Source organism: Mobula hypostoma, chromosome 7 (assembly GCF_963921235.1).
Source record: "Mobula hypostoma chromosome 7, sMobHyp1.1, whole genome shotgun sequence".
In the NCBI taxonomy this organism is placed as follows: Eukaryota; Metazoa; Chordata; class Chondrichthyes; order Myliobatiformes; family Myliobatidae; genus Mobula; species Mobula hypostoma.
This window is the reverse complement of record NC_086103.1, coordinates 187,896,628-187,924,477: the sequence shown is the minus strand read 5'-3', so window position 1 is coordinate 187,924,477 and position 27,850 is coordinate 187,896,628. Positions and strand designations below refer to the sequence as shown.

At 44.0% G+C, this 27,850-nt stretch overlaps 1 protein-coding gene across 2 annotated transcripts in view; it reads right to left on the bottom strand.

Moving 5' to 3' along the window:
* LOC134349853 (F-box/WD repeat-containing protein 7-like) overlaps window positions 1–27,850 on the bottom strand; it is a 239,931-nt gene that overhangs the window by 122,869 nt on the left and 89,212 nt on the right. Inside the window, exon 1 of one of the 2 annotated variants that reach the window (XM_063054805.1) lies at window positions 21,089–26,494. The exons of the other annotated variant lie outside the window; for it this stretch is intronic. Coding sequence (XP_062910875.1) covers window positions 21,089–21,172 — 84 coding nt within the window. The 5' untranslated portion in view covers window positions 21,173–26,494. Of the gene's footprint in view, window positions 1–21,088; window positions 26,495–27,850 lie in introns of those variants that run through there. 2 annotated transcript variants of the gene reach the window in all.

The following is a 27,850-nucleotide window of genomic DNA, read 5'->3' as shown; positions in this document are numbered from 1 at the left end:
GGGTGGAATGGGCTGCTGGTGACGGTGGTGGAGGCGGATACAATAGGGTCTTTCAAGAGACCCCTGAAGAGGTACATGGAGCTTAGAAAAATAGAGAACTATGGGTAACCCTCGGTAATTTCTAAGGTAAGGACATGTTCGGCACAGCTTTGTGGGCCGAAGGGCCTGTATTGTGCTGTAGGTTTTCTATGTTTCTGTGTAACAGCAAAGGACCTGCAGAAAATGTCTAGAGCTTGCTGAAGTCTCTATTCACCTGGCCACTATACAAAAAACACTGACCGAAAATGATGTTCATGGAAGGACACCATGGAGGAAACCGCTGCTCTCCAAAAAAAGATTGCTGCACATCTCAAGCTTGCAAAAGACCACCTGGATGCTCCACAACACTTTCGGGACAATGTTTTGTGACAGGTGAGACAAAAGTTAAACCTTTTGACAGTAATGCACACTGTTATATTCGGAGGAAAAAGGGCACTGCACACCAACACCAAAACGTCATCCTGGAAGAAAGAGCATCATGGTTTGGGGCTGCTTTGCTGACTCCGGGCCTGGACAGCTTGCAGAGAATTTCAGGGTAGCGGTCCATTACCTGAAGCTTCATAGAAATTGGATGATTCAACAAAGACAATGACTCGAAACACAAGACTAAAACAACAACAGAATGGTTTGAAAAGAAAAAATATTATTTTTGAAATGGCCAAGTCAGAGTCCAGACCTTAACCCAATTGAGATGCTGTGGCATGACCTGAAGAGAGCTGTTCATGCAAGGCATCCTAGAAATATTGATGAATGAAACAGTTTTGTATGGAGGAATGGTCTAAAATTCCTCCTTGTCATTGTGCAAGTCTGATCAGCAGCTACAGGAAACATTTGGTGGAGGTTATTGCTGCTAGAGGAGGTTCTACCAGTTATTAAATACAAGGGTTCATATATTTTTTCCAGCCTGGACTGTGAATGATTAAACAATGCATTCAATAAAGACATGAAAAGTACAATTGTTTGTGTTATTAGTTTAGACTGATTGTGTTCATCTATTATTGTGACTTAGGTGAAGATGACCAAATTTTATGAATAATTAACGCAGAAAACCTAAAATAAGTACATGTTTGGCACAGCATTGTGGGCAGAAGAGCCCGTATTGTGCTGTAGGTTTTCTATGTTCGAAAACCAGGTAATTGCAAAGAGTTCACAAACTTTTTCTTGCAAATGTATGTACTTCGATAATAAATTTACTTCGAACTTTGAACATGAATGTGCAGAGAATAGAGAAATATGAACCTCATGTAGGCAGATGGGATTAGTTTAGTTAGGCATTTAATTACTGGTTTAATTAGTTTAGCACAGCACTGTAAGCCGAATGGCTTCTTCATGTGCTGTAGTGTTCACATCACATCAAGTGTAAAATCATATCAACAGGCAGTAAAAGTGGATGCAGTTGTTCTAAACGGTGAAAAGTTTGTCAGGCTCCTGCAATCACGTCTCAGCTACTAGAAGGTAGTTCTCAAAGCAGCAATCTTTACTACCATAAATATCAAGTCAGGTTTATACAGCGTGGAAAGAAGCCTTTCAACCCAATTCATCCATGCTGACTAAAGTGCCCATTGAAGCTTGATCCTATTTCCTGCATTTGGTCCATGTCACTCCAACATTTCCAATCCAAAACTCTTTTAAACAAGTGGTCATTTATTTATGTGTACCAAGCCACTATAACATCCGAAAAATCACAAAACATAAGGTGAACAAAGCAGTCGTCCTTAGCAGTCTATTATATGGCTGAGAAACCTGGATCATTCACAGAGACACCTTAGAATGCTGGAAGCCTTCCATATACATAGCCTAAGATCAATCCTGGGCATCCGTTGGCAGGACCATGTCACCAACCCCTGGAAGTCTTCGAAAGAGCAGAGAGCACAAGCATAGAAGCAACGATCCTGCAAGCCCAGCTTTGCTGGACAGGGCATGTTATACACGTGGAGGATTCCAGAGTACCCAAACAATTTCTCCACAGACAGCTGACGGCAGGAGGAGAGAGAGCAGCCCTCAGGTGAAAAATGATATTGTATCCGAAAAATAGGGGCCATAAACAATTCTGATTTGATGGAGAGAGACGTGAAAGCACAGAGGAACATCTGGAGAAATTTCTGAAACACTCATTCGCTGCTGTCGTTACTGCGTGGTCGTGAATCTTTCAGAGGGTAGGCCTCAAAATCCCTGGCTCTGCCTGCCGTTGGCGACAGAGATTGAGGTCAGTACTCAGTGTCGGACAGCTGATCAGAGCTCGAAGTTTTCGGACGACTCAGAGTTGGACTGTGGTCAGCATAGCAGGAAGAGTTCTTCCTTCTCCCATCCACATGAGATGTGGGACATTTGAAAGACTTTGAACTTTTACTGTGCTCATGGACTTCTTCATCAAGTTATGGTATTGTTGCACTGTTGTAACTATATGTTATAATTATGAGGTTTTGTCAGTTTTTTCAGTCTTGGTCTGTCCTGTGTTTTGTGATATCACACCAGAGGAAATATTGTATCATTTCTTAATGCATGCATCACTAAATGACAATAAAAGAGGACTGCGTGTCTTCATAATCATCATATCGTAAGGAAGAAGAGACAGGTGGTGACCTCATAAGAGGTTTAAGGACCTCTTACAGGTTCAAGTAAAGCCAACCTCGTGCATGCTGACATTGCACTTAAGCAGCTTGAGCAGATTGCTCAGGACCAGGCTGGATAGCGTGCCTGGTAAGACCAGCCTCCAACAACTTCAACAAGTCGCGGTGCAGATCTGGCCGCTACTCAAGAGAGGAGAAAAATGGCCATATCAGTAGATCCGACAACAGCCAGACAGTTCACCTGCCCTACTGTCAAGCTCATGCCTCTCTAGAATCGGACTGCAGAGTCACCTCAGAACATACAATTGTTGAGTTGCACGGACATACGTCATCATCGGAAATGATGGACAACCAACATACATTGGTTTATTATTGCCACAGCCACAGCAATGCAGTGAAAAACCTCGGCTTACATACCAAGATCATTCTGTACATAAGTACATTGACAGTAGTAAAGAAGAAAATGCAGTTACACAGAAAGTAGGTCCAGATAGACAAATAAGTTCAAAGACCATAGTGAGCTTGATTCAGAGATAGAAACATAGAAAATAGGTGCAGGAGTAGGCCATTCGGCCCTTCGAGCCTGCACCGCCATTTATTATGATCATGGCTGATCATCCAACTCAGAACCCAGCCTTCCCTCCATACCCCCTGACCCCTGTAGCCACAAGGGCCATATCTAACTTCCTTTTAAACATAGCTAATGAACTGGCCTCAACAGTTTGCTGTGGCAGAGAATTCCACAGATTCACCACTCTCTGTGTGAAGAAGTTTTTCCTAACCTCGGTCCTAAAAGGCTTCCCCTCTATCCTCAAACTGTGACCCCTCGTTCTAGACCTCCCCAACATCGGGAACAATCTTCCTGCATCTAGCCTGTCCAATCCCTTTAGGATCTTATACGTTTCAATGACTTATACGTTTCAAGATGACTTGAATACTGGAATACCTGAATACACAAAATACCGGAGGGAACCCTACGGGTCAGGCAGCATCTATGGACATGACTAAGAGTATATTCACAAGAGTTCTTAAGGTATGGGTCCTAGATTATGCAGGTAGTGAAGACTGAGTCAATGGAGGGGAGCCTGGGTTCCATGACAGACTAGACTGCAGTAACAACTCTGCGATTCCTGCTGCCTTACAATGATGAATGACACCTTTTTGAGGTGTCCTTAAAGCTGGGGAGGATAGTGCCCACAATGGAACTGGCTGAGTTTGCAACTTTCTGCAGATTTTTCCAGTCCTGTGCAGTGGCCACTCCATACCAGATAGTGATGCAACCAGATGCATCCTCAGCTTTCTGAGAGATGAGGGCCTCCCTTGGTCAGAGTTGACCATGGGTATTGCACCCTAGCTATCTAGGCAGCCTGGGCAGTACGATATGGAGAGCAAGCTGTTGCCGATGTCGCAAGCTCCCTCTCTCCATGCACCTGATGAACCCAAAGAAATGGTAGAGACCAATACAGTTTGGTACCAGTAGCAACTCAGGAGCCACCAGTCAGCAGTGAACTCGATGTAGGACTGCTTTAGGGACTCCAACTCTGGATTTTTCAACTGGGGTTTACTCCCGAAGGCTTCCCCATGAGTGGGTATAGCCACAAGGCAGCAGAGGTTTGAGATCAGAATTTTTCTTCTCCTAGATGAGCTGCCAACCATGGCTGATGAGCCTTATTTGCCTGAAGCAACTGGTTTTAAGTCTCCAGTAACCCTCCCTTGCCCCTTCTTCTGTCAATAGAAACAGTTCCGCCACACGTGAAAACCAGGAGCTGGTCTTGGTTGTTAGAGGCTATTTGAGGCACATGCTGTTGGAAGCATTAATAGATAGTGGGAGCTTGTCCCCATTACCAACCCGTGGCTATAACAACCTTAAGGAAAGGTGCTGAGAAAAGTAAAGGTATTAGTGTACTTTCTTGGCAAGAGCATTCATGTGACTGGACCAAGACAGCCTACTGGTGATATTTACACCTAGGACTGTGAAGGCCTCAACCATATTCATCTCAGCACAACACACACAAAGTTCAGCAGGTTAGATAGCATCCATGGAAATGAATAAACAGTTGACGTTGCGGGCTGAGACACTTCATCAGGAATGGAAAGGAAGTGAGTAAAAACCAAGAATACAAGAAGTCTCTTCTAATTACCTCAGTACAATTAACATTGAGTGGGGCATGTACTCTGTCCTGTTTCATGAAGGCAATGACTAGGTCTTGTTGCGTTGCCTTGGAGGGAGGTTGTAGTCTTGACCCTTGACAGATGCTTAATTAAGAATTCAGGCAAATGGGCCTAGTTCATGTAGCTTATTTAGCTACCTAAATATCAATTGGGCCAAAGAGCTTGTTTCCATGCTACATGACTCGAGTTTCATAATTCTAAATTAAATCTTTGGAAGATGCTGTCATCTGCTTATTTTATTCAATTTACTATCTGCTTTCACTGTCAAGGCCCTTTCTGGAATTTACTTTCACAATATGTTCATCACCTTTCACTCTTCACCACCCCCACTCTCATGACCCTCCTCAAAGCTCCACTCTAATAAAGCCTCACCCATCTGCCCATTGAGCTAATGCTACAGAAGATTTAATCATAAGTAAATTGCTCAAATTTCTCCTCCTTTAGCTTGATGGCCCTCAGGATAATGTGGTGTTAACTCAAGTTCCATTATTAAATAGATGAGAAGTGAGAAAGGACGTATCTGAGCCAACCTGGATATCAGACTCCATTCACACCAATAAAAGTCCATTAATTTTACTCTTCTCCCAAATCCAAGGCACATTCAGTAGTATGAATTCAAAAATACAGTCATACAAAATAAAAGTGAAAGCAGACAGCTGATGCCTGCTTCACTATACGTTAGTGGTCACTGTTTGGTACGGAAACTGCACTGCGGCGAACAGGAAGGCTCTATAATGGATAGTTAAAATTGCCCAACACATCACCGGCCTACCCGCTTTCAAGGACAAATATATAGAAAGATGCTGGAAAAGGGACAGTTACATCATGAAAGATCCGACCACCCTGCTCATGGACTGTTTGTCCCACCCCATCAGGAAGGAGGCTAGGTAGCATCCACACCAGGACCAGCAGACTCAAAATCGGTTGCTTTCCCCAAGCAGTACAGCTGATCAACACCTCCACCATTACTTTATCATTTCCAGTCAGTCACCTTAGCTACAGACATTCCTATGCGTAGGAGTTAAGAGCACCAAATACCTTGGTGTTCACCTGGTGGAGAATCTCACCTGGTCCCTCAACACCAGCTCCACAGCAAAGAAAGCCCAGCAGCATCTCTACTTTCTGCGAAGGCTGAGAAAAGTCCATCTCCCGCCCCCATCCTCACCACATTCTACAGAGGTTGTATTGAGAGCATCCTGAGCAGCTGCATCACTGCCTGGTTCAGAAATTGCACCATCTCGGATCGCAAGACCCTGCAGCGGATAGTGAGGTCAGCTGAGAAGATCATCGAGGTCTCTCTTCCCACCATTAAAGACATTTACACCACACGCTGCATCCGTAAAGCAAACAGCATTATGAAGGACCCCACGCACCCCACATACAAACTCTTCTCCCTCCTGCCAACTGGCAAAAGGCACTGAAGCATTCGGGCTCTCACAACCAGACTGTGTAACAGTTTCTTCCCCCAAGCCATCAGACTCCTCAATACCCAAAGCCTGGACTGACACCAACCTACTGCCCTCTACTGTGCCTATTGTCTTGTTTATTATTTATTGTAATGCCTGCACTGTTTTGTGCACTTTATGCAGTCCTGGGTAGGTCTGTAGTTCAGTGTAGTTTTTGTATTGTTTCACCATGGTCCTGAAAAACGTTGTCTCATTTTTACTGTGTACTGTACCAGCAGTTATGGTCGAAATGACAATAAAAAGTGACTTGATTTTACGGACATACAATCAATGTACATAAGCTATGCAATTAATCTATATTTCTTTTACTTTTTTATTACCATTGCGTTATCTTAATGTTTTATTGTACTGCGTCGGATCCAGAAACAATTATTTCATTCTCTTTTACACTTGTGTACTGGAAGTACCATTAAACAATGTTGAATTTAGCATTTCTGAAGTAAACTTTCACTCTTTTGATTATCATTTACTTACCCCTTTAAAAACACTCAAGACTGAGGCACTATGCTTTCAGAAGAGTTCTGAACACCAACTCCCAAAAATAAATAACAGATGGGGTACGAGGGCGAGGTGGGGCATTTGCAGAAGTTTGAGAAGTCAATGTTCATGCCATCAGGTTGCAGGCTACCCAGATGGAATATAAGGGGTTGTAATTTATTTATATAGCTAATGCCCCACCTCCCCCTCGTACCCCATCCATTATTTATTTATATACACACATTTTTTTTTCTCTCTTTCCTTTTCTTTTGAAACGTATAAAATCCTAAAGGGATTGGACAGGCTAGATGCAGGAAGATTGTTCCCGATGTTGAGGAAGTCCAGAACAAGGGGTCACAGTTTGAGGAGAAAGGGGAAGCCTTTTAGGACCGAGATTAGGAAAAACTTCTTCACACAGAGAGTGGTGAATCTGTGGAATTCTCTGCCACAGGAAACAGTTGAGGCCAGTTCATTGGCTATATTTAAGAGGGAGTTAGATATGGCCCTTGTGGCTACGGGGATCAGGGGGTATGGAGGGAAGGCTGGGGCGGGGTTCTGAGTTGGATGATCAGCCATGATCATAAAAAATGGCGGTGCAGGCTCGAAGGGCCGAATGGCCTACTCCTGCACCTATTTTCTATGTTTCTATGTTTCTCCCTCTGTCCCTCACTATACCCCTTGCCCATCCTCTGGGTTTCCCCCCTCCCCCTTTTCCTTCTCCCTGGGCCTCCTGTCCCATGATCCTCTCATGTCCCTTTTGCCAATCACCTGTCCAGCTCTTGGCTCCATCCCTCCCCCTCCTGTCTCCTCCTATCATTTTGGATCTCCCCCTCCCCCTCCCACCTTCAAATCTCTTACTAACTCTTCCTTCAGTTAGTCCTGACGAAGGGTCTCGGCCCAAAACGTCGACTGTATCTCTTCCTAAAGATGCTGCCCAGCCAGCTGTGTTCACCAGCAACTTTGATGCATGTTGCTTGAATTTCCAGCATCTGCAGACTTCCTCGTGTTTGCGTACTTAGTCAAAACATTGCCAATTCCAGTGAAATCCTTCACTTTCCTTATTTAGAATAGGCAGTTAAGGATCCTCCCGTGCTCCTGAACCCGTCAGAAAAGATACAGTCCTTTAGGATGTCTTCACCAATATCATATGTTGAACCTGATCATAGTAACTACATGAAACCAAATGCCGATCGGAAACCAATTAACATACACAAAATGCCGGAAGAACTCAACAGGTCAGGCAGCATCTATGGAAAAGAATAAACAGTCAATGTTTCGGGCCAAGACCCTTCATCAGTAGATGTCAAGAGTTTACTCTTTTCCATAGATGCTGCCTGACCTGCTGAGTTCCTCCAACATTTTGTGTGTGTTGCTTGGATTTCCAGCATTTGTCGATATTCTCTGGTTTAAGTAAACCTCCACATTGAGTGATTATCATCCTCTAAGGAAAGGACAAAATTGATAAACTATAGTATTGTTAGGGAACATTCTGGAGTTGTGTGAATATAGCAGATATTAATTCAAACAAGAACCAGTCCTTCAAGTAAATTGTAACTTGCATGCAGTAAATTGAAGGTAAAGGCACACACTGGCTCACAGATTAAGAGATATAGTTTGCAAAATAGTGACCATTGGACATTTATATCTGCATCAGCCAAACATTAAGACTTTTGCTAATTGACCTGCATCACTCCAGGCAACTATTGGTAATATGCACCATTGTAAACAAGTTGAGGAAAGTTGACAAGTGTTTGTCACTTAGCATATCAAACATGGCGACAGGTATCGGAAGCAAATAGTTGGGATATTTGTGTATAAATATATGAGTGCACGAACTCTAACCTTGGCCATCTGGCTCACTGTCTTCAGAAGCTCTTAGACATTATGTCAATTAGTTTGTCCCAGCAAAAGTATTTGGACATTCAGAGGTGTCTCCCACTGGAGATATGCAATTCAAAGGAAGCACTGTCAACCCAAAATATTGAAGAAAAAAACATCATTGTAACTACTGAATCACCTGCTGCAACCTTTGATCTGAAGGGTATTTAAATGTACTTTTGAGTTTGAGAGACTCAACTGAGAGGTTCTCCAAAAGAATGCCTGTTTGTCATGATGAATAAAGATTTTATATCACAGCTACAATATCTCTCTGTTGACTTCCATCACATTTTTAATAGCGTAATTAATGTTATCTAGTGTATCAAGATAAAAAATGTTAAAAATTCTAGCTTTTTTAGGCCATGATTACATACTTAATTGTAATGTAACAACTTGAGCTTCATATGCATGCTTACATATGTGCAGAGTTGGAATGATGCAAGCAAATATGAAGAAAAACAGCTGGGATTCCAAGAAAAAGCATCATCCAACTAAAACTAGAGACAAGAGAGTGCAGATGCTGGAATCTGGAACAACAATTTACTGGAGGAACTCAAGAAGCCCGGAACAGCCTCTGTGGGGAAAACAGAATAGTCAAATTTAGGTCGAAATAATTATTTTCTTCCTAGAGAAACTAAGACAAGAGACTGGGGATAACCTTCAAGAGGTCGATATGATATGGATTTGGTATCAACCACCTTAAAACTGTCAGGTATTGTTCCAGAGCTTTCAGATGTCTACTGGAGGTGGTCCAGGATTCAGCTCCATACATTAATGCAGGAAGGACAACTGCTCTACAGACAAAATGTTTCGTTTGGACCCGTAGGTCGAGGTCTTCAAAGATTCTTTTCATTAATCTTGCATGAGCTCCACTAACATGACTCAGACAGTGGTTGATCTTTGAGTCAATGTCCACTTTTGAAGAGTGAATGCTACCAAGGAATGGAAAGTGGTCGAAATTTTAGGGGCAATATGGTCAACGTTTCAGTGCTGGATAAATGGTCGGTTGGGCAGTGGCTGACACAGGACCTGTGCCTTTTTTTTATATTCAAAACAAGACCCAGAGCCCTATATACCTCAACAAACAGTATTGTTGCAACGTACAATCCACGTGGATGTGAAGTGTATTGAGGACTCAAACCCCACTCCGTAAGCTTCCTTACTCATTCTGGAGCTTTGCCTTTAATAAAGCGTGATAAGAGAAATCCAAGAATACAAAAACAAGTAGAATACTCTGTAGCAACTTTCTGTCAAGCACTGAACGTTAAAAAACACAATGTCAAAGGCATCATCATGTGTAGCCAAAAGGCAAGCAGTATATTTCCACCATTCCCTGACTCTATGAGGAGAATTCCTGCAGCATTGGCTCAAAGGATATAACATCTGTTGAAAACAAATCCGGATTATAAAACACTGAACACCAGAACAGATGTCCTTGGTTATTTTTGAGCATGAGCACAGAACCAGAAGCTGACCAGATGAGTCCAGGTAAGCTACAACAGAAGGGAGAACAGAAAGCTCATGGTTGCTTGGATGTGTCTACCCCACCACAGTTTAAAAAGCTGCATTATTTGCAGAGCATGCATTCTCTCCTTTTAGTCTCACTCAGCAACTACCACTGGAAGCCCATTCAATAAAATGTCTTTCTCTATTTATTTGTTTGTTTGTTTATTTATTTATTTAGCGGTACAGCACAGAACAGGCTGCTCCGGCCCAACAATCTACTATTTAACCTAAGCCTAATGACAGGACAATTTACAATGACCAATTAACCCACTAACCAATACGTCTTTGGACTGTGGGAGGAAACTCACTCATGCACAGGAAGGAACGTACAAACTTGCTTACAGAGGATACCGGGTTTGAACGCCAATACCCCGAGTTGTAATCGTGTTGCAATAACTGTTACACTATCGTGGCACTCTTTGTGAAGCATCAAACAAAATGCCTTCAAAACTGCGAGCTTGTTCATTTGGTAAACTCAGCACATCAGTGGGAAAGCAATAAGGGAAGTCACTTGTCCTAATTAAAACTCTGCCTATTACAGAACTAACTAAATGATAACAGAGATGGTCCATAGCCCTCACTCTGCCTAAGTGCTGGGCAATGAAATTAATACAGAAGGGTTAACCCACTCAAATTGGGCCAAGTGGCCCACATCTATGCTAAAAACATAGATCTTTCATAGAAGCATTGTGAATGTTAAAAGGCCTGAACAGATTAGATATGGCAAAGTTATTTCCCATGGTAAAGGAGTCTAGGACAAGAGGGCACAACTTTAGGATTGAAGGATGTCCATTTAGAACAGAGACGCAGAGAAATTACTTTAGTCAGAGGGTGGTAAATCTGTGGAATTTGTTGCCACGAGTGGCTGTGGAGGCCAAGTCACTGGGTGCATTTAAGGCAGAGATGGATAGGCTCTTGGTTAGCCAGGGCATCAAAGGGTATGGGGAGAAGGCAGGGGAGTGGGGATGACTGGAAGAATTGGATCAGCCCATGATTGAATGACAGAGCAGACTCGCTGGGCCAAATGGCCTACTTCTGTTCCTATATCTTATGGTCTTTTGATTCGCCTACTTGCACCTGCAATCAGTTTTTTTTAAAGAAAGGAGTGCAGTTTACTTTTGTTAAAAAATTAACAAGCCATCTCTGGGATGACCTGATAAACGGGCAACTCAATTGAGAACTAGTACTTTGCAGAAAAATGAATAAACAGGACTAGAATTGCTTTTAATTTTCCTTCTGCCCAAGATCATTGATTATTTTGGTCTCAACAAGCACATGGAACAGTACAGCACAATACAGGCCTTCAACCTCTTAACCTACTCTAAGATTGATCTAACCCTTCCCTCCCATATAACCCTCCATTTTTCTTTCATCCATGTGCCTATCTAAGAGTCACTTTAATGTCCCTAATCTATCCGCCTCTACCACCATCTCTGACAGCTGACCTGAAATACACCTTTCGTCTATGTCTCTGCCATCCTACGACATAGTGCCCCTTCAAATGTCAACAAATTTGGTACAATATAATGCAAACCAACTGCTAAAAGCAAGTATCAAGAATGGAACAGCACTGAAAATGCAAAAACCTAGAGTACCTTAAGAATTAACACAAATACAAAAATACTGTTCCAATAGATGTTAATATGTCACAGGTATTACAGATACCACAGATTACTAAATAAAGGGCTGAAATTCACAGCACCATTTACTCCAGGGAAGTCTCCAAAATTTTAAATAAGAACTACTATTAACAAATGTCAGTGAATGTGAAACTGCACCATGATTTACCAAATCATAATTTCACTCCCATCTTACCAGATGCTTACTTCGCAGGAATGTCAGAAGGAATTCCATCATTGCTCTTGGCAGGGAGCTCTCAGGGAGACGACAGCAATGCTAGGAAATAACTGCAGGAAGTTTCTCTGCAGCCTGCCGATCTACTGCAACTCATTTCATTCTTTATGACAACACACAGGCAATCCCTGCTTATCCCAACTCTTGTTACCATGGCAACAGGTTATTGAAACCATGTACGCAAAACAGCAAGGAAAACTGCTGACTACAATCCCTGGTGATGCAAAAAATGTGTCTTTTTTTGTAAACACCACTCTTCAGGATCCAACACAGGTGAGAACGTCTTAGCTGAAGCTCTTGTTGTCTCAGGCTAAATAAAGGAAATTAAACAATGATTTAGCAGGAAGAGTCAAAGTACGGTGTTTATGAAGAAATCATTTTGATCCATGCAGCGATGATACTTTATCCAAAGTGAGACCGTTTCAATACATTGTTCCCAAAGGTACTGCAGACTGATTGGCCAAACAGAAGACAATCAGCATTGTGAGAAACAGCTTCAGATTTTACATCCCCATGCTCAATCAGAAATTCACATTTAGCAAGATGGTTCAGTGTTGGTGTCAAGGCAGCCTCAAAACGCTGCAGCACAGTTCCACACAGACACCAACAACATCAGCACTCTGCATCTCATACTGGAATAGGTCTTTTTTCAACTTAAAGTAATTGTAGTCAAGAGTGTTGCTTCCCATCCTTGCTAATCACAATTTCCGTATAAAGTCTCGTTACATAAGAGCTAATACAACCAAGCTGCTTCTGTGAAGCAGGCTGGAAATGTACTATTAGTGGGGAATATTGTGGTAGTGCTGGCCCATGCTGTCCGAAGGTCACATTGTGCTAAACACATTTGGAAATTTTATTAATAGATGTCGATATTGCTTGCTAATTCTGTCTCATTGGTGGAATATGGAAAGCTGCGCAGAAATAAATGCTCCTGACTCACAAGACTCAGGACTCAGAACTCAGCTGGGAGCCATAGCCAACTACAGGAGGAGGAAATAAGGGAGTCAGCTGATGTCAAACCCTACACAGAGGGCTATTCTTGCAACTTCAGCAATAATGTAATAGCAAAGTTGCATGCTGAGAAGAGCAGTTCAGAGACCACTCAGTGTATTTCTAAACCCCACGGAACAAGACTGAGCATTGAAGAATGGTAGGTTAATGAAACCTTCTCAGTATCAGTTTGTGAAGTTGATAGATCACTCAAGGTTCCGTATATACCCAAGATTTCAGCCAGAATGCTACAAAGCAATGCAGCAAAGTTTCACATTCAGCAAGTCCTTGGAAATGGTTTCGCATTAAACAACAAACTCTTGTAATTTCTTATTCCAGTCAGATCCCAGTGTCAAAAAGCAGTGCCAGCTAGCAAAAGGCCTCTGGGCACTGATACCGAGAGGAAACTATTTCCATGCTATTGCCAATATTCAGTTTGAGAAATGTTTTGATGAGCCTAATATACAAAGTTTTGGGCATGGAGTTCAGCAGCCACTGTCTAATTTCTGATCTCTGTATCTTGTTCAGTTGCATTCAGACCACTGGAAATCCTGTATCACATCAATACTCCACCTGAACTCCCGTATCATTACATCAATACTCCACCTGAACTCCCGTATCATCACATCAATACCCCAGCTGAACTCCCGTATCATCACATCAATATCCCAGCTGAACTTCCGTATCACATCAATACCCCACCTGAACTCCCGTATCACATCAATACCCCACCTGAACTCCCGTATCATCACATCAATACCCCACCTGAACTCCTGTATCACATCAATACCCCACCTGAACTCCCGTGTCACATCAATACCCCACCTGAACTCCCGTGTCACATCAATACCCCATCTGAACTCCCGTGTCACATCAATACCCCACCTGAACTCCCGTGTCACATCAATACCCCACCTGAACTCCCGTGTCACATCAATACCCCACCTGAACTCCCGTGTCACATCAATACTCCACCTGAACTCCCGTGTCACATCAATACCCCACCTGAACTCCTGTTTCATCACATCAATACCCCACCAGAACTCCAGTGTCACCACGTCAATACCCCACCTGAAATCCCATGTCACTCCCTTGAGGAAGGGAACAGCAATCCATTATAAGAGAATATAAAAGCAAGAATGCAATGTTGAGACTTTATAAAGCACTGGTGAGGCCTCACTAGGAGTATTATCTTAGAAAGGGTTGAAAGGAGATTGATGAAAATGATTCCAGGATTGAATGGCTTATCACATGAGGAGCATTTGATGGCTCTGGGCCTGTATTCACTGGAATCCAGAAAAATTAGGGGTGACCTCAATGAAACCTATCGAATGCTGAAAGGCCTTGATAGAGTGGATGTGGATAGGATGTTTCCTATGGTGGGAGAGTTTAAGACCAGAGGACACAGCTTCAGAATAGAGTGCTGTCCTTTTAGAATGGGGATGAGGAGAAATTTCTTTAGCCAGAGTGCCAAAGCTCTGGAATGCTTTACCACAGGCAGCCGAGGAGCCCAAGTCTTTATGCGTATTTAAGGCAGAGATTGATAGATTCTTGATTGGTCAGGTAATGAAGTGATATGGGGAGAAGGCAGGAGATTGGGACTGAGGAAAACTGGATCAGCCATGATGAAACGGCAGAGCAGACTCGATGGCCAAATTCTGTTACTATACCTTATGATCCCATTTCAATACTGCCTGAACAGGAGTCAAGACCATAGAAACATAGAAACATAGAAAATAGGTGCAGGAGTAGGCCATTCGGCCCTTCGAGCCTGCACCGCCATTTATTATGATCATGGCTGATCATCCAACTCAGAACCCAGCCTTCCCTCCATACCCCCTGACCCCTGTAGCCACAAGGGCCATATCTAACTTCCTTTTAAACATAGCTAATGAACTGGCCTCAACAGTTTGCTGTGGCAGAGAATTCCACAGATTCACCACTCTCTGTGTGAAGAAGTTTTTCCTAACCTCGGTCCTAAAAGGCTTCCCCTCTATCCTCAAACTGTGACCCCTCGTTCTAGACCTCCCCAACATCGGGAACAATCTTCCTGCATCTAGCCTGTCCAATCCCTTTAGGATCTTATACGTTTCAATCAGATCCCCCCTCAATCTTCTAAATTCCAACGAGTACAAGCCCAGTTCATCCAGTCTTTCTTCATATGAAAGACCTGCCATCCCAGGAATCAATCTGGTGAACCTTCTTTGTACTCCCTCTATGGCAAAGATGTCTTTCCTCAGATTAGGGGACCAAAACTGCACACAATACTCCAGGTGTGGTCTCACCAAGGCCTTGTACAACTGCAGTAGTACCTCCCTGCTCCTGTACTCGAATCCTCTCGCTATAAATGCCAGCATACCGTTCGCCTTTTTCACCGCCTGCTGTACCTGCATGCCCACTTTCAATGACTGGTGTATAATGACACCCAGGTCTCGTTGCACCTCCCCTTTTCCTAATCGGCCACCATTCAGATAATAATCTGTTTTCCTATTTTTGCCACCAAAGTGGATAACTTCACATTTATCCACATTAAATTGCATCTGCCATGAGTTTGCCCACTCACCCAACCTATCCAAGTCACCCTGCATCCTCTTAGCATCCTCCTCACTGCTAACACTGCCACCCAGCTTCGTGTCATCCGCAAACTTGGAGATGCCGCATTTAATTCCCTCATCCAAGTCATTAATATATATTGTAAACAACTGGGGTCCCAGCACTGAGCCTTGCGGTACCCCACTAGTCACCGCCTGCCATTCTGAAAAGGTCCCGTTTATTCCCACTCTTTGCTTCCTGTCTGCTAACCAATTCTCCACCCACACCAATACCTTACCCCCAATACCGTGTGCTTTAAGTTTGCACACTAATCTCCTATGTGGGACCTTGTCAAAAGCCTTTTGAAAATCCAAATATACCACATCCACTGGTTCTCCCCTATCCACTCTACTAGTTACATCCTCAAAAAATTCTATGAGATTCGTCAGACATGATTTTCCTTTCACAAATCCATGCTGACTTTGTCCGATCATTTCACCGCTTTCCAAATGTGCTGTTATCACATCCTTGATAACTGACTCCAGCAGTTTCCCCACCACCGACGTTAGGCTAACCGGCCTATAATTCCCCGGTTTCTCTCTCCCTCCTTTTTTAAAAAGTGGGGTTACATTAGCCACCCTCCAATCCTCAGGAACTAGTCCAGAATCTAACGAGTTTTGAAAAATTATCACTAATGCATCCACTATTTCTTGGGCCACTTCCTTAAGCACTCTGGGATGCAGACCATCTGGCCCTGGGGATTTATCTGCCTTCAATCCCTTCAATTTACCTAACACCACTTCCCTACTAACATGTATTTCGCTCAGTTCCTCCATCTCACTGGACCCTCTGTCCCTTACTATTTCTGGAAGATTATTTATGTCCTCCTTAGTGAAGACAGAACCAAAGTAATTATTCAATTGGTCTGCCATGTCCTTGCTCCCCATAATCAATTCACCTGTTTCTGTTTGCAGGGGACCTACATTTGTCTTTATCAGTCTTTTCCTTTTTACATATCTATAAAAGCTTTTACAGTCCATTTTTATGTTCTCTGCCAGTTTTCTCTCATAATCTTTTTTCCCCTTCCTAATTAAGCCCTTTGTCCTCCTCTGCTGAACTCTGAATTTCTCCCAGTCCTCAGGTGAGCCACTTTCTCTGGCTAATTTGTATGCTACTTCTTTGGAATTGATACTATCCCTAATTTCTCTTGTCAGCCACGGGTGCACTACCTTCCTTGATTTATTCTTTTGCCAAACTGGGATGAACGATTGTTGTAGTTCATCCATGCAACCTTTAAATGCCTGCCATTGCATATCCACCGTCAATCCTTGAAGTGTCATTTGCCAGTCTATCTTAGCTAATTCATGTCTCATACCTTCAAAGTTACCCCTCTTTAAGTTCAGAACCTTTGTTTCTGAATTAACTACGTCACTCTCCCATGTTAATGAAGAATTCCACCATATTATGGTCACTCTTACCCAAGGGGCCTCTCACGACAAGATCGCTAATTAACCCTTCCTCATTGCTCAAAACCCAGTCCAGAATAGCCTGCTCTCTAGTCGGTTCCTCGACATGTTGGTTCAAAAAACCATCCCGCATACATTCCAAGAAATCCTCTTCCTCAGCACCTTTACCAATTTGGTTCACCCAGTCTACATGTAGATTGAAGTCACCCATTATAACTGCTGTTCCTTTATTGCACACATTTCTAATTTCCTGTTTAATACCATCTCCGACCTCACTACTACTGTTAGGTGGCCTGTACACAACTCCCACCAGCGTCTTCTGCCCCTTAGTGTTACGCAGCTCTACCCATATCGATTCCACATCTTCCCGGCTTATGTCCTTCCTTTCTATTGCGTTAATCTCTTTTTTAACCAGCAACGCCACCCCACCTCCCCTTCCTTCGTGTCTATCCCTCCTGAATATTGAATATCCCTGAACGTTGAGCTCCCATCCCTGGTCACCCTGGAGCCATGTCTCTGTGATCCCAACTATATCATAATCATTAATAACAATCTGCACTTTCAATTCATCCACCTTATTACGAATGCTCCTTGCATTGACACATAAAGCCTTCAGGCACTCTTTTACAACTCTCTTAGCCCTTTTTAATGCTTGCCCTGGATTTGTCGGCCTGCCACTTTTACTTTTCCCCTTTGTACTTTTTGCTTCTACGCTCACTTTACACCCCTCTGTCTCTCTGCACTGGTTCCCATCCCTCTGTTGTGAACTAACCTCCTCACACCTAGCCGCTTTAATTTGATTCCCACCCCCCAACCATTCTAGTTTAAAGTCACCTCAGTAGCCCCCGCTAATCTCCCTGCCAGGATATTGGTCCCCCGAGGATTTAAGTGTAACCCGTCCTTTTTGTACAGGTCACACCTGCGCCAAAAGAGGTCCCAATGATCCAAAAACTTGAATCCCTGCCCCCTGCTCCAATCCCTCAGCCACGCATTTATCCTCCACCTCATCGCATTCCTACTCTCACTGTCGCGTGGCACAGGCAGTAATCCCGAGATTACTACCTTTGCGGTCCTTTTTCTCAACTCCCTTCCTAGCTCCCTATATTCTTCTTTCAGGACCTCATCCCTTTTCCTACCTATGTCATTGGTACCTATATGTACCAGGACCTCTGGCTCTTCACCCTCCCACTTCAGGATATCTTGGACACGATCAGAAATATCCCGGACCCTGGCACCAGGGAGGCAAACTACCATCCGAGTCTCTGGACTGCGTCCACAGAATCGCGTATCTGACCCCCTTACTATCGAGTCCCCTATCACAACTGCCCTCCTCTTCCTTGCCCTACCCTTCTGAGCTACAGGGCCAGACTCTGTGCCGGAGGCAGGGCCACTGTCGCTTCCCCCGGGTAAGCTGTCCCCCCCAACAGTACTCAAACAGGAGTACCTGTTGTTAAGGGGCACAGCCGCCGGGGTACTCCCCATCACCTTCCTTTTCCCCTTCCCCCTCCTAACCGTGACCCACTTGTCTGCCTCCCGTGGCCCCGGCGTGACCACCTGCCTTCCACTCCTCTCTATCACCTCCTCACTCTCCCTGACCAGACGAAGGTCATCGAGCTGCAGCTCCAGTTCCGTAACGCGGTCCCTTAGGAGCTGCATCTCGATGCACTTGGCGCAGATGTAGACGTCCGGGAGGCTTGGAGACTCCAGGGCCTCCCACATCCGACACCGAGAACAGCAAACTGCCCTCACAGTCATAATGCCCCTCTCCTCAAATAGCAACAGAAAATGAATGTCAAACCTTCCTCGCCTCACCCGCTTCCGCCTAAGCCCGGTGAGCCGAAGCCCTTAAGTCTTCACTCTGCTCCCGGCTCACTCCGCCGCCCGCAAACTACGCTGCCCGCTCTATGAGGCTCTGTTCCTTTTAAATCTGCCGCGCTGCACTGCCCTACGTCACACGCCTGCGCAGTCCCGCCTCTCAGAAAGCCGTTGGAGAAAAAAAAATAACGAAAATTTCAAAAATCTCTTTTTCGGCACTCCCACTCAGACTCTCAGACTCCTTCTTCGAATCAAATCCGAAGCAGGATGTCTGCCCTTTTAAATCTGCCGCGCTGCACTGCCCGACGTCACACGCCTGCGCAGTCCCGCCTCTCAGAAAGCCGTTGGAGAAAAAAAAATAACGAAAATTTCAAAAATCTCTTTTTCGGCACTCCCACTCAGACTCTCAGACTCCTTCTTCGAATCAAATCCGAAGCAGGATGTCTGCCCTTTTAAATCTGCCGCGCTGCACTGCCCGACGTCACACGCCTGCGCAGTCCCGCCTCTCAGAAAGCCGTTGGAGAAAAAAAAATAACGAAAATTTCAAAAATCTCTTTTTCGGCACTCCCACTCAGACTCTCAGACTCCTTCTTCGAATCAAATCCGAAGCAGGATGTCTGCCCTTTTAAATCTGCCGCGCTGCACTGCCCGACGTCACACGCCTGCGCAGTCCCGCCTCTCAGAAAGCCGTTGGAGAAAAAAAAATAACGAAAATTTCAAAAATCTCTTTTTCGGCACTCCCACTCAGACTCTCAGACTCCTTCTTCGAATCAAATCCGAAGCAGGATGTCTGCCCTTTTAAATCTGCCGCGCTGCACTGCCCGACGTCACACGCCTGCGCAGTCCCGCCTCTCAGAAAGCCGTTGGAGAAAAAAAAAATAACGAAAATTTCAAAAATCTCTTTTTCGGCACTCCCACTCAGACTCTCAGACTCCTTCTTCGAATCAAATCCGAAGCAGGATGTCTGCCCTTTTAAATCTGCCGCGCTGCACTGCCCGACGTCACACGCCTGCGCAGTCCCGCCTCTCAGAAAGCCGTTGGAGAAAAAAAAATAACGAAAATTTCAAAAATCTCTTTTTCGGCACTCCCACTCAGACTCTCAGACTCCTTCTTCGAATCAAATCCGAAGCAGGATGTCTGCCCTTTTAAATCTGCCGCGCTGCACTGCCCGACGTCACACGCCTGCGCAGTCCCGCCTCTCAGAAAGCCGTTGGAGAAAAAAAAAATAACGAAAATTTCAAAAATCTCTTTTTCGGCACTCCCACTCAGACTCTCAGACTCCTTCTTCGAATCAAATCCGAAGCAGGATGTCTGCCCTTTTAAATCTGCCGCGCTGCACTGCCCATAAGACATAGGAGCAGAATTAGGCCATTCAGCTCATGGAGTCTGCTCTGCCATTCCATCATGGCTGATCCCAGACCCCACTCAACCCCTTACACCTGCCTTCTTGCCATATCGTTTGATGCCCTAACTGATCAGGGAATGATCAACTTCACTTTAAATACGGACTTGGCCTCCACCGCAGTCTGTGGCAGAAGATTCCACAGATTCACTACACTCTGACTAAAAAAAATTCCTCCTTACCTCTGTTCTAAAAGGTCACTTCTCAATTTTGAGGCTTTGCCCTCTAGTTCTGGATACCCCCACCATAGCAAACATCGTCTCCGCATCCACCCTATCAAGCCCTTTCAACATTCGGTAAGTTTCTTCTAAATTCCAGTGAATACAGACAGACTCAGAGTTGAGAAATGCATTTCATAGGTTAATCCCTTCATTCCCAGAATCATCCTCGTGAACCTCCTCTGGACTCTCTCCAATGACGACACATCCTTTCTGAGATAAGGGCTCAAAATTGTTGACAATATTCCAAGTGTGGTATGACTAGTGTCTTATAAAGGCTCAGCATTATCTCCTTCCTTTTATATTCTATTCCCCTTGAAATAACTGGCAACATAGCATTCACCGCCTTTACCACAGAATCAACCGGCAAACTAATAACCTTCTGGGAGTCTTACACAAGGATTCCTAAGTCCCTCTGCATCTCTGATGTTTGAATTTTCTCCCCATTTAGATAATAGTCTGCACTATTGTTCCTTTTATCAAAATGCATTATCATACATTTCCCAAAACTGTATTCCATCTGCCACTTTTTTGCCCATTCTTCCAATTTGTCTAAGTCCTGCTACAATTGCATTGCTTCCTTGGCACTACCTACCCCTCCACCTACCTTCAAATTATCCTCAAATTTTGCCACAAAGCCATCAATTCCATTATCCAAAAATCATTGACAAACAATGTGAAAAGTAGCGATTCTAATACTGACCCCTGAGGAGCACCACTCGTCACTGGCAGCCAACCAGAAAAGGTTCTTTTTATTCCCACTCACAGCTTCCTGCCTGTCAGCCATTCCTCTATCCACGACAGTATCTTCGCTGTAACATCATGGGATTTTATCTTGTTAAGCAGCCTCCTGTGTGGCTCCTTATCAAATGCCTTCCAAGTAAATGATATCTACCGCCCCTCCTTTGTCCACCCTTCTTGTTACTTCCTCGAAGAACTCTGACAGATATATCAGGCACGATTTCCCTTGCAAAAAACCATGCTGACTTCTGACTTATTTAATCATTAGTCTCCAAGTACCCCGAAACTTCATTCTTAATAATAAACTCCAACACTTTCCCAACCACTGAGGTTTGGCTAACTGGCCTATAATTTCTTTTCTTTTGCCTTCCTCCCTTCTGAAAGAGTGGAGCGACATTTGCAATTTTCCAGTCCTCCAGGTCCATGCCAGAATCAAGTCATTGTTAAAAGATCATGACCAAGGCAGCCGTTATCCCTTCAGCAACCTCTCTCAGGACTCTGGGACGCAGTCCGTCTGGTCCATGTGACTTATTCACCTTAAGACCTTTGAGTTTGCCGAGCACTTTTTCCTTTGTAATAGCAATGGCACCCACTCCTACTCCATGACATTCACAGACCTTTGACACACTACTAGTGTCTTCCACAGTGAAGACTGATGCAACGTACTCATTAAGGTCATCTGCCATTTCTTCGTCCCCCATTACTAACTCACCAGCAACATTTTCTAGTGGTCCAATATCAACTCTCACCTCCCTTTTACTCTTTATATAACTGAAAAAACTTCTAGTATCCTGCTTTATATTATTGGCTAGTTTGCCCTCATATTTCATCTTTTCCCTTCTTATAGCTTTGTTAGTTGCCCTTTGTTTGGATTTTAAAAATTCCCAATCATCCAACTTCCCACTCACTTTTGCTACTTTATGTACCCTTTCATTGGGTTTTATGCAGTCCTTAACTTCCCTTGTCAGCCACAGTTGCCTACCCTGCCATTTAAGAACTACTTCTTCTGTGGGACATATCCATCCTGCGCCTTGTGAACTATTCCCAAAAACTTCAGCCATCTCTGCTCTGCCATCATCCCTGCCAGTATCCTCCTCCAATCCACCTGGGCAAGCTCCTCTCTCATGTTTCTGTAATTCCCATTATCCTATTATGATACTGATACATGCTACTTATACTTCTCCCTCTCAAACTGCAGTATAAATTCAATCTTATTATGATCACTGCCTCCTATGTTTCTTTACAATAAGCTCCCTAATAAAATCTGGGTTATTACACAATACGCAATCTGAGATTGTTTCACAGCCACGAGCCTCATCTGCCAAGCAGAGTGATCCCCCTTGTCAGGAAAGGCATTATCCCACAAGAATAAAGATAGTATTTCCCCTAGCAGGCTCAAGCACAAGCTGCTCTACAAAGCCATTTTGTAGCCATTCAAGAAATTCCCTCTCTTGCGATCGAACAACACCCTGACTTTCCAAACCCTCTTGCATATTGAAGTTCCCCCACTACAATAGTGTCATTACCCTTATTACATGCCTTTTCCAGTTACCTTTGCAATCTCAACCCGACTTCTTGGCTAGTATTTAGAGGTCTATATATGATTCCCATAATGTTTTTTTTACTATTGCAATTTCTTAACTCCACCCACTTAGTTTCAACATTCTCTGATCCTATGTCACCTCTTTCTCAAGAGGTAGTTTCACATCATACCAATACAGCCACATCACCGCCTATGCCTTCCTGCCTGCCCTTTCGATACAAAGTATATCCTTTAAGCTCCTAACTAAGGCCTTCTTTCAGCCACGACTCAGTGATGCCCTAACATCATACTGACCAATCTCCAATTGCGCCACGAGTTCATCCACCTTATTCTGAATGCTATGCGCATTTAAATACAGTACCATCAGTCCTGTATTCTTCACCCTTTTGAAATTTGGCTCTGTGATACAATTTAACTCTTTGCTCTGTCTGCATTAGTACCCATTGGCTTGTCCTTCCTTACATTCATGTTACACTCATTACCTACTTGTAAACCCACTGGCTCATCCTCAGCTCTATCATCCTGGTTCTCATCCCCCTGTCCAATTTGTTTAAACCACTCTCAACAGCTCTAGTAAACCTGCCTGCAAGAATATTGGTCCCCCTTGGATGTCACCATACCAACACCGATGGCAGAGTTGTACTCAGATTGCATTAACTCCTGTTACCGTATCAATAGCGTGGCATTCTATTCAGTCACTCCACACTTAGGCCAGACATCTCAAACCAGGAAGCTCCAGAAATCAACCCTAAATAACAATTCAGTAAACTCCCTAAAAGAAACAAAACCTCAAGATTCAAGATTGTTTAATGTCATTTTCAGTACCAAGTGTAAAGGAGAACAGAATAATGGTTACTGCGGATCCAATGCAACACAAAAAAAAACAAGATAAAGACACTAAAAATGTAAATGTAAACACCTAATATATATATAAATTAACTGTAAGTCCATAGCGTGACATGAGGCACAGAAGTGTCTGTAGATAAGGTGACTCTGAAGTGAAATGTTGAAGTAGTGGTGGTTGGGGTTGTGGAGAGTGGGTGGTAGGTGGAGATGTTCATCAGCCTTATTGCTTGGGGAAAGTAACTGTTTGAGAGTCTGGTGGTCCTGGCATGGATGCTGCATCGCTTCCTTCCGGATGCAAATTGGATAAAAAGTCCATGAACAGGGTGGGCAGGATCCTTCGTGATGTTACTGTTAAGAGCTGTAAGACCATTAGACATAGGAGCAGAATTAGGATATTAGACCTATCCGGTCTGCTTCGTCATTCTATCATGACTAATCCATTTTCCACTCTCAGCACCAATCTCTTGCCTTCTTGCCGTACCACTTCATGCCCTGACTAATCAAGAATCTATCAACCTCTGCCTTAAATATACTGAAAGACTTGCCTCCACAGCTGCCTATGGCAATAAACTCCAAAGACTCACCACTCCCTGGCTAAAGAAATTTCTCCTCATCTCTGTTCTAAAAGGACGCCCCTCTACTCTGAGGCTGTGTTCTCTCATATTGGACTCCACCACCACCCCCCATCATAAGAAACATCCTCTCCAGTCCACTCTATCAAGGCCCAGAGCCGTTAAATGCTCCTCATATGACAAGCCTTTCAATCCCAAAATCATTTTTTGCAAACCTCTTTTGGAACCACTCCAATGTCAGCACATCCTTCCTTAGATAAGGGGCCCAAAATTGCTCACAATACTCCAAATGAGGCCTCATCAGTGCTTTATAAAGTCTCAACATTACATCTTTGCTTTTATATTCTAGTCCTCTCGAAATGAATGCCAACATTGGATTTGCCTTCCTCACTACCAGCTCAACCTGCAAATTAACCTTTAAGAACTAATCTTAAAAAATAATCCACCCTTTTATTTCTTCTACCAAAGCGCACATCCGAACACTTCCCAACACTGTTTTCCATCTGCCACATTCTCTGAATTTGTCTATCCTTCTGTAGCCTCTCTGCTTCCTCAAAGCTACCTGCCCCTCCACCTATCTTCGTACCATCTGCAAATTTGGCCACAAGGCCATCAATTCCATCATCCAAATTACTGACGTATAACATAAAAAGCAGTCCCAGCACAGATCCCTGTGGAATACCACCAGTCATAGAGTATTACAGCAAAGAAACAGGCTCTTCAGCCTTAGTCCATGCTGAAAACATTTAAACTGCTTAATCCTTTCAACTGCACCGGGACCAGAGCCTCCATATCCCTACTATCCACATACCTATCCAAACTTGTCATACATTGAAATTGAGTTTGCATGGACCAACTGTACTAGTAGCTCATTCCCCACTCTCACAACCCTCTGAGTGAAGACATTTCACCTCATGTTCCCCTTAAACTTCTCATCTTTCACCCTTAACTCATGATCTCTGGTTGTACTCCCAGTGGCAAAAGCCTGCTTGCATTTACCTTATCAACAGCAGATTTTACCACAACATGGCAGAGGCTGGCTGTAGACATTATGGCAGGTTGCACTATATCATCCCTGGCCTTCACAATGGCCATGGAGGTCAGTATCAGGGCTTCAAGATGGGTGGTAGGCAGTGAAAGAACAAATGCTGGACTTTGTCTTCCCCCTATTAGGGTTTACATGAACGATATAACAACACTGACCACTATTGCAGCATGCACCAAGCGACTACCTGGAAAGCTGCAGGAAGACATCAAGTGGGCCAGAATGAAAATCAATCCCAGCAAGTCACAAAGCATCTCCATAGTCAAAGGAATGCTGAAAGACATAAAGTACTTCATCAGTGATGACCCAATTCCAACAGAGCCTGTCAAAAGCCTAGCTAGATGGTAAAATGCCAGCCTCACGGACAGAGCTGACACAGCTACAAAAGCAACATATCACCAATGGCCTGCACTACATCAATAAGACCATGTTAACTGGAAAACTGAAGCTCTGGTGCTTACAGTTTGGACTCCTACCCCAGGTGATGCGGCCACTCACTGTCTATGAGGTCCCACTAACTGCTGTGAAGAAGCCCAAGTGAACCATCATGTCATTTGTAAAGAAGAGGCTCGGTGTCCCAAGGTGTATCAGTAACATCAGTCTCTATGGTAAAGGAGTTCTTTAACTACCTTTCACTGGCCTTGCAGAGGGATTCAAGTGTTCTAAGGTTCATCTACAGATGTCAAAGACTCTCGTGACAAGACCATCAGTAACGCTGCATGTACCTTAACGACAGAGACATTGTGGGGCAAGTCCAGCAAGGCAAGGAAGGCTTTGATCTGGCAGCAAATGTGGCCACCTGGCACAAGGCCACAATGCCAAAGCAAAGGAAGATGGTTGTCGAGGAAGTACAGTAACATGAAGAGTCAGACAAAAGTTCAAAGGCTGAATCTCTGGCGAAGCAAGGGCAATAGATGCAATGGGAAAACACTGAGAAGAAAATCAGCTGGAAGGACATGGGAGATGGAAGCAAACAGACTTAGCTTTCTCATCAGAGATACATATGATGTACTTCCCTCTCAAAAAAACCTCCACCAGTGGTTTGGTGGGGACCCAACTTGTGTCCTGTGCCCAATTCCAGCAACCCTCACATAGTCATAGTCATACTTTACTGATCCCGGGGGAAATTGGTTTTCGTTACAGTTGCATCATAAATAATAAATAGTAATAGAAATAGTAATAGTAATAGAAATAATAAATAGTAATAGAATAGTAATTGAAAAATAGTAATAAATAGTTAAATAGTAATATGTAAATTATGCCAGGAAATTATGAAATAAGTCCAGGACCAGCCTATCGGCTCAGGGTGTCTGACCCTCCAGGGGAGGAGTTGTAAAGTTTGATGGCCACAGGCAGGAATGACTTCCTATGACGCTCTGTGTTACATCTCGGTGGAATGAGTCTCTGGCTGAATGTACTCCTGTGCCCAACCAGTACATTATGTAGTGGATGGGAGACATTGACCAAGATGGCATGCAACTTAGACAGCATCCTCTTTTCAGACACCACCGTCAGAGAGTCCAGTTCCATCCCTACAACATCACTGGCCTTACGAATGAGTTTGTTGATTCTGTTGGTGTCTGCTACCCTCAGCCTGCTGCCCCAGCGCACAACAGCAAACATGATAGCACCGGCCACCACAGACTCGTAGAACATCCTCAGCATCGTCCGGCAGATGTTAAAGGACCTCAGTCTCCTCAGGAAATAGACACGGCTCTGACCCTTCTTGTAGTTCAGTGTTCTTTGACCAGTCCAGTTTACTGTCAATTCGTATCCCCAGGTATTTGTAATCCTCCACCTTGTCCACACTGAACCCCTGGATGGAAACAGGGGTCACCGGTACCTTAGCTCTCCTCAGGTCTACCACCAGCTCCTTAGTCTTTTTCACATCAAGCTGCAGATAATTCTGCTCACATCATGTGACAAAGTTTCCTACCGTAGCCCTGTACTCAACCTCATCTCCCTTGCTGATGCAGTACTCAACCTCATCTCCCTTGCCGATGCACCCTTGGCAAGCTGCAAAACCAGCCTCACACAAGGCAGATACATGTGGCATCGCAAGCAGGTCTTCTAGAGTCTGGCAGTGGCAATCGAACTAAGAGAATAGCAACCAAATCCTTGCCCCCTAGAATAACTAATGCTCTGAGACTAGCAGAGGGAGGGAAAAAAACCAATTAATCTCCTTGCTAAAACAGAAACAGGGCAGATGAACATGGCCTGTGATTGGAAAATGCCAGTGGATATCAATAAACAACTCAACTTTCCACTGGAAATTGCTACCACCAACCTTAGACCAGACTTGGTTTTCTGGTCCAGTTCATTACAGATCGTCTACATCGTGAAACACACAATCCCGTGGGAGGATTCAGTGGCTGAAGCATATGAGCACAAGAGGCTATGCTATGCAGATCTAGCAGCTGAAGCTCAATAATGGGACTGGAAAAGCAAAGTTTATCCTGTGAAAGCGGGTTGTAGGGGATTTATAGCCACATCCACCATCAAACTGCTGAGGGTGCTTGAGATCCATAGTCAGACTCTAGAGCAAACCGTTGGAACTACATCAGAGGTGGCAGAAAGAAGCAGTCAATGGCTTCGGATCAAGCGAAAAGACCTCTCCTGGGCTCCAAGATAGCTTCAAGAGAGTGGGAGGACATAACAGGGGGTGACTCTGGGATGCTAGAAGTCATCGTAGAGCAACCGGAGATGTAGTGAGCTAAA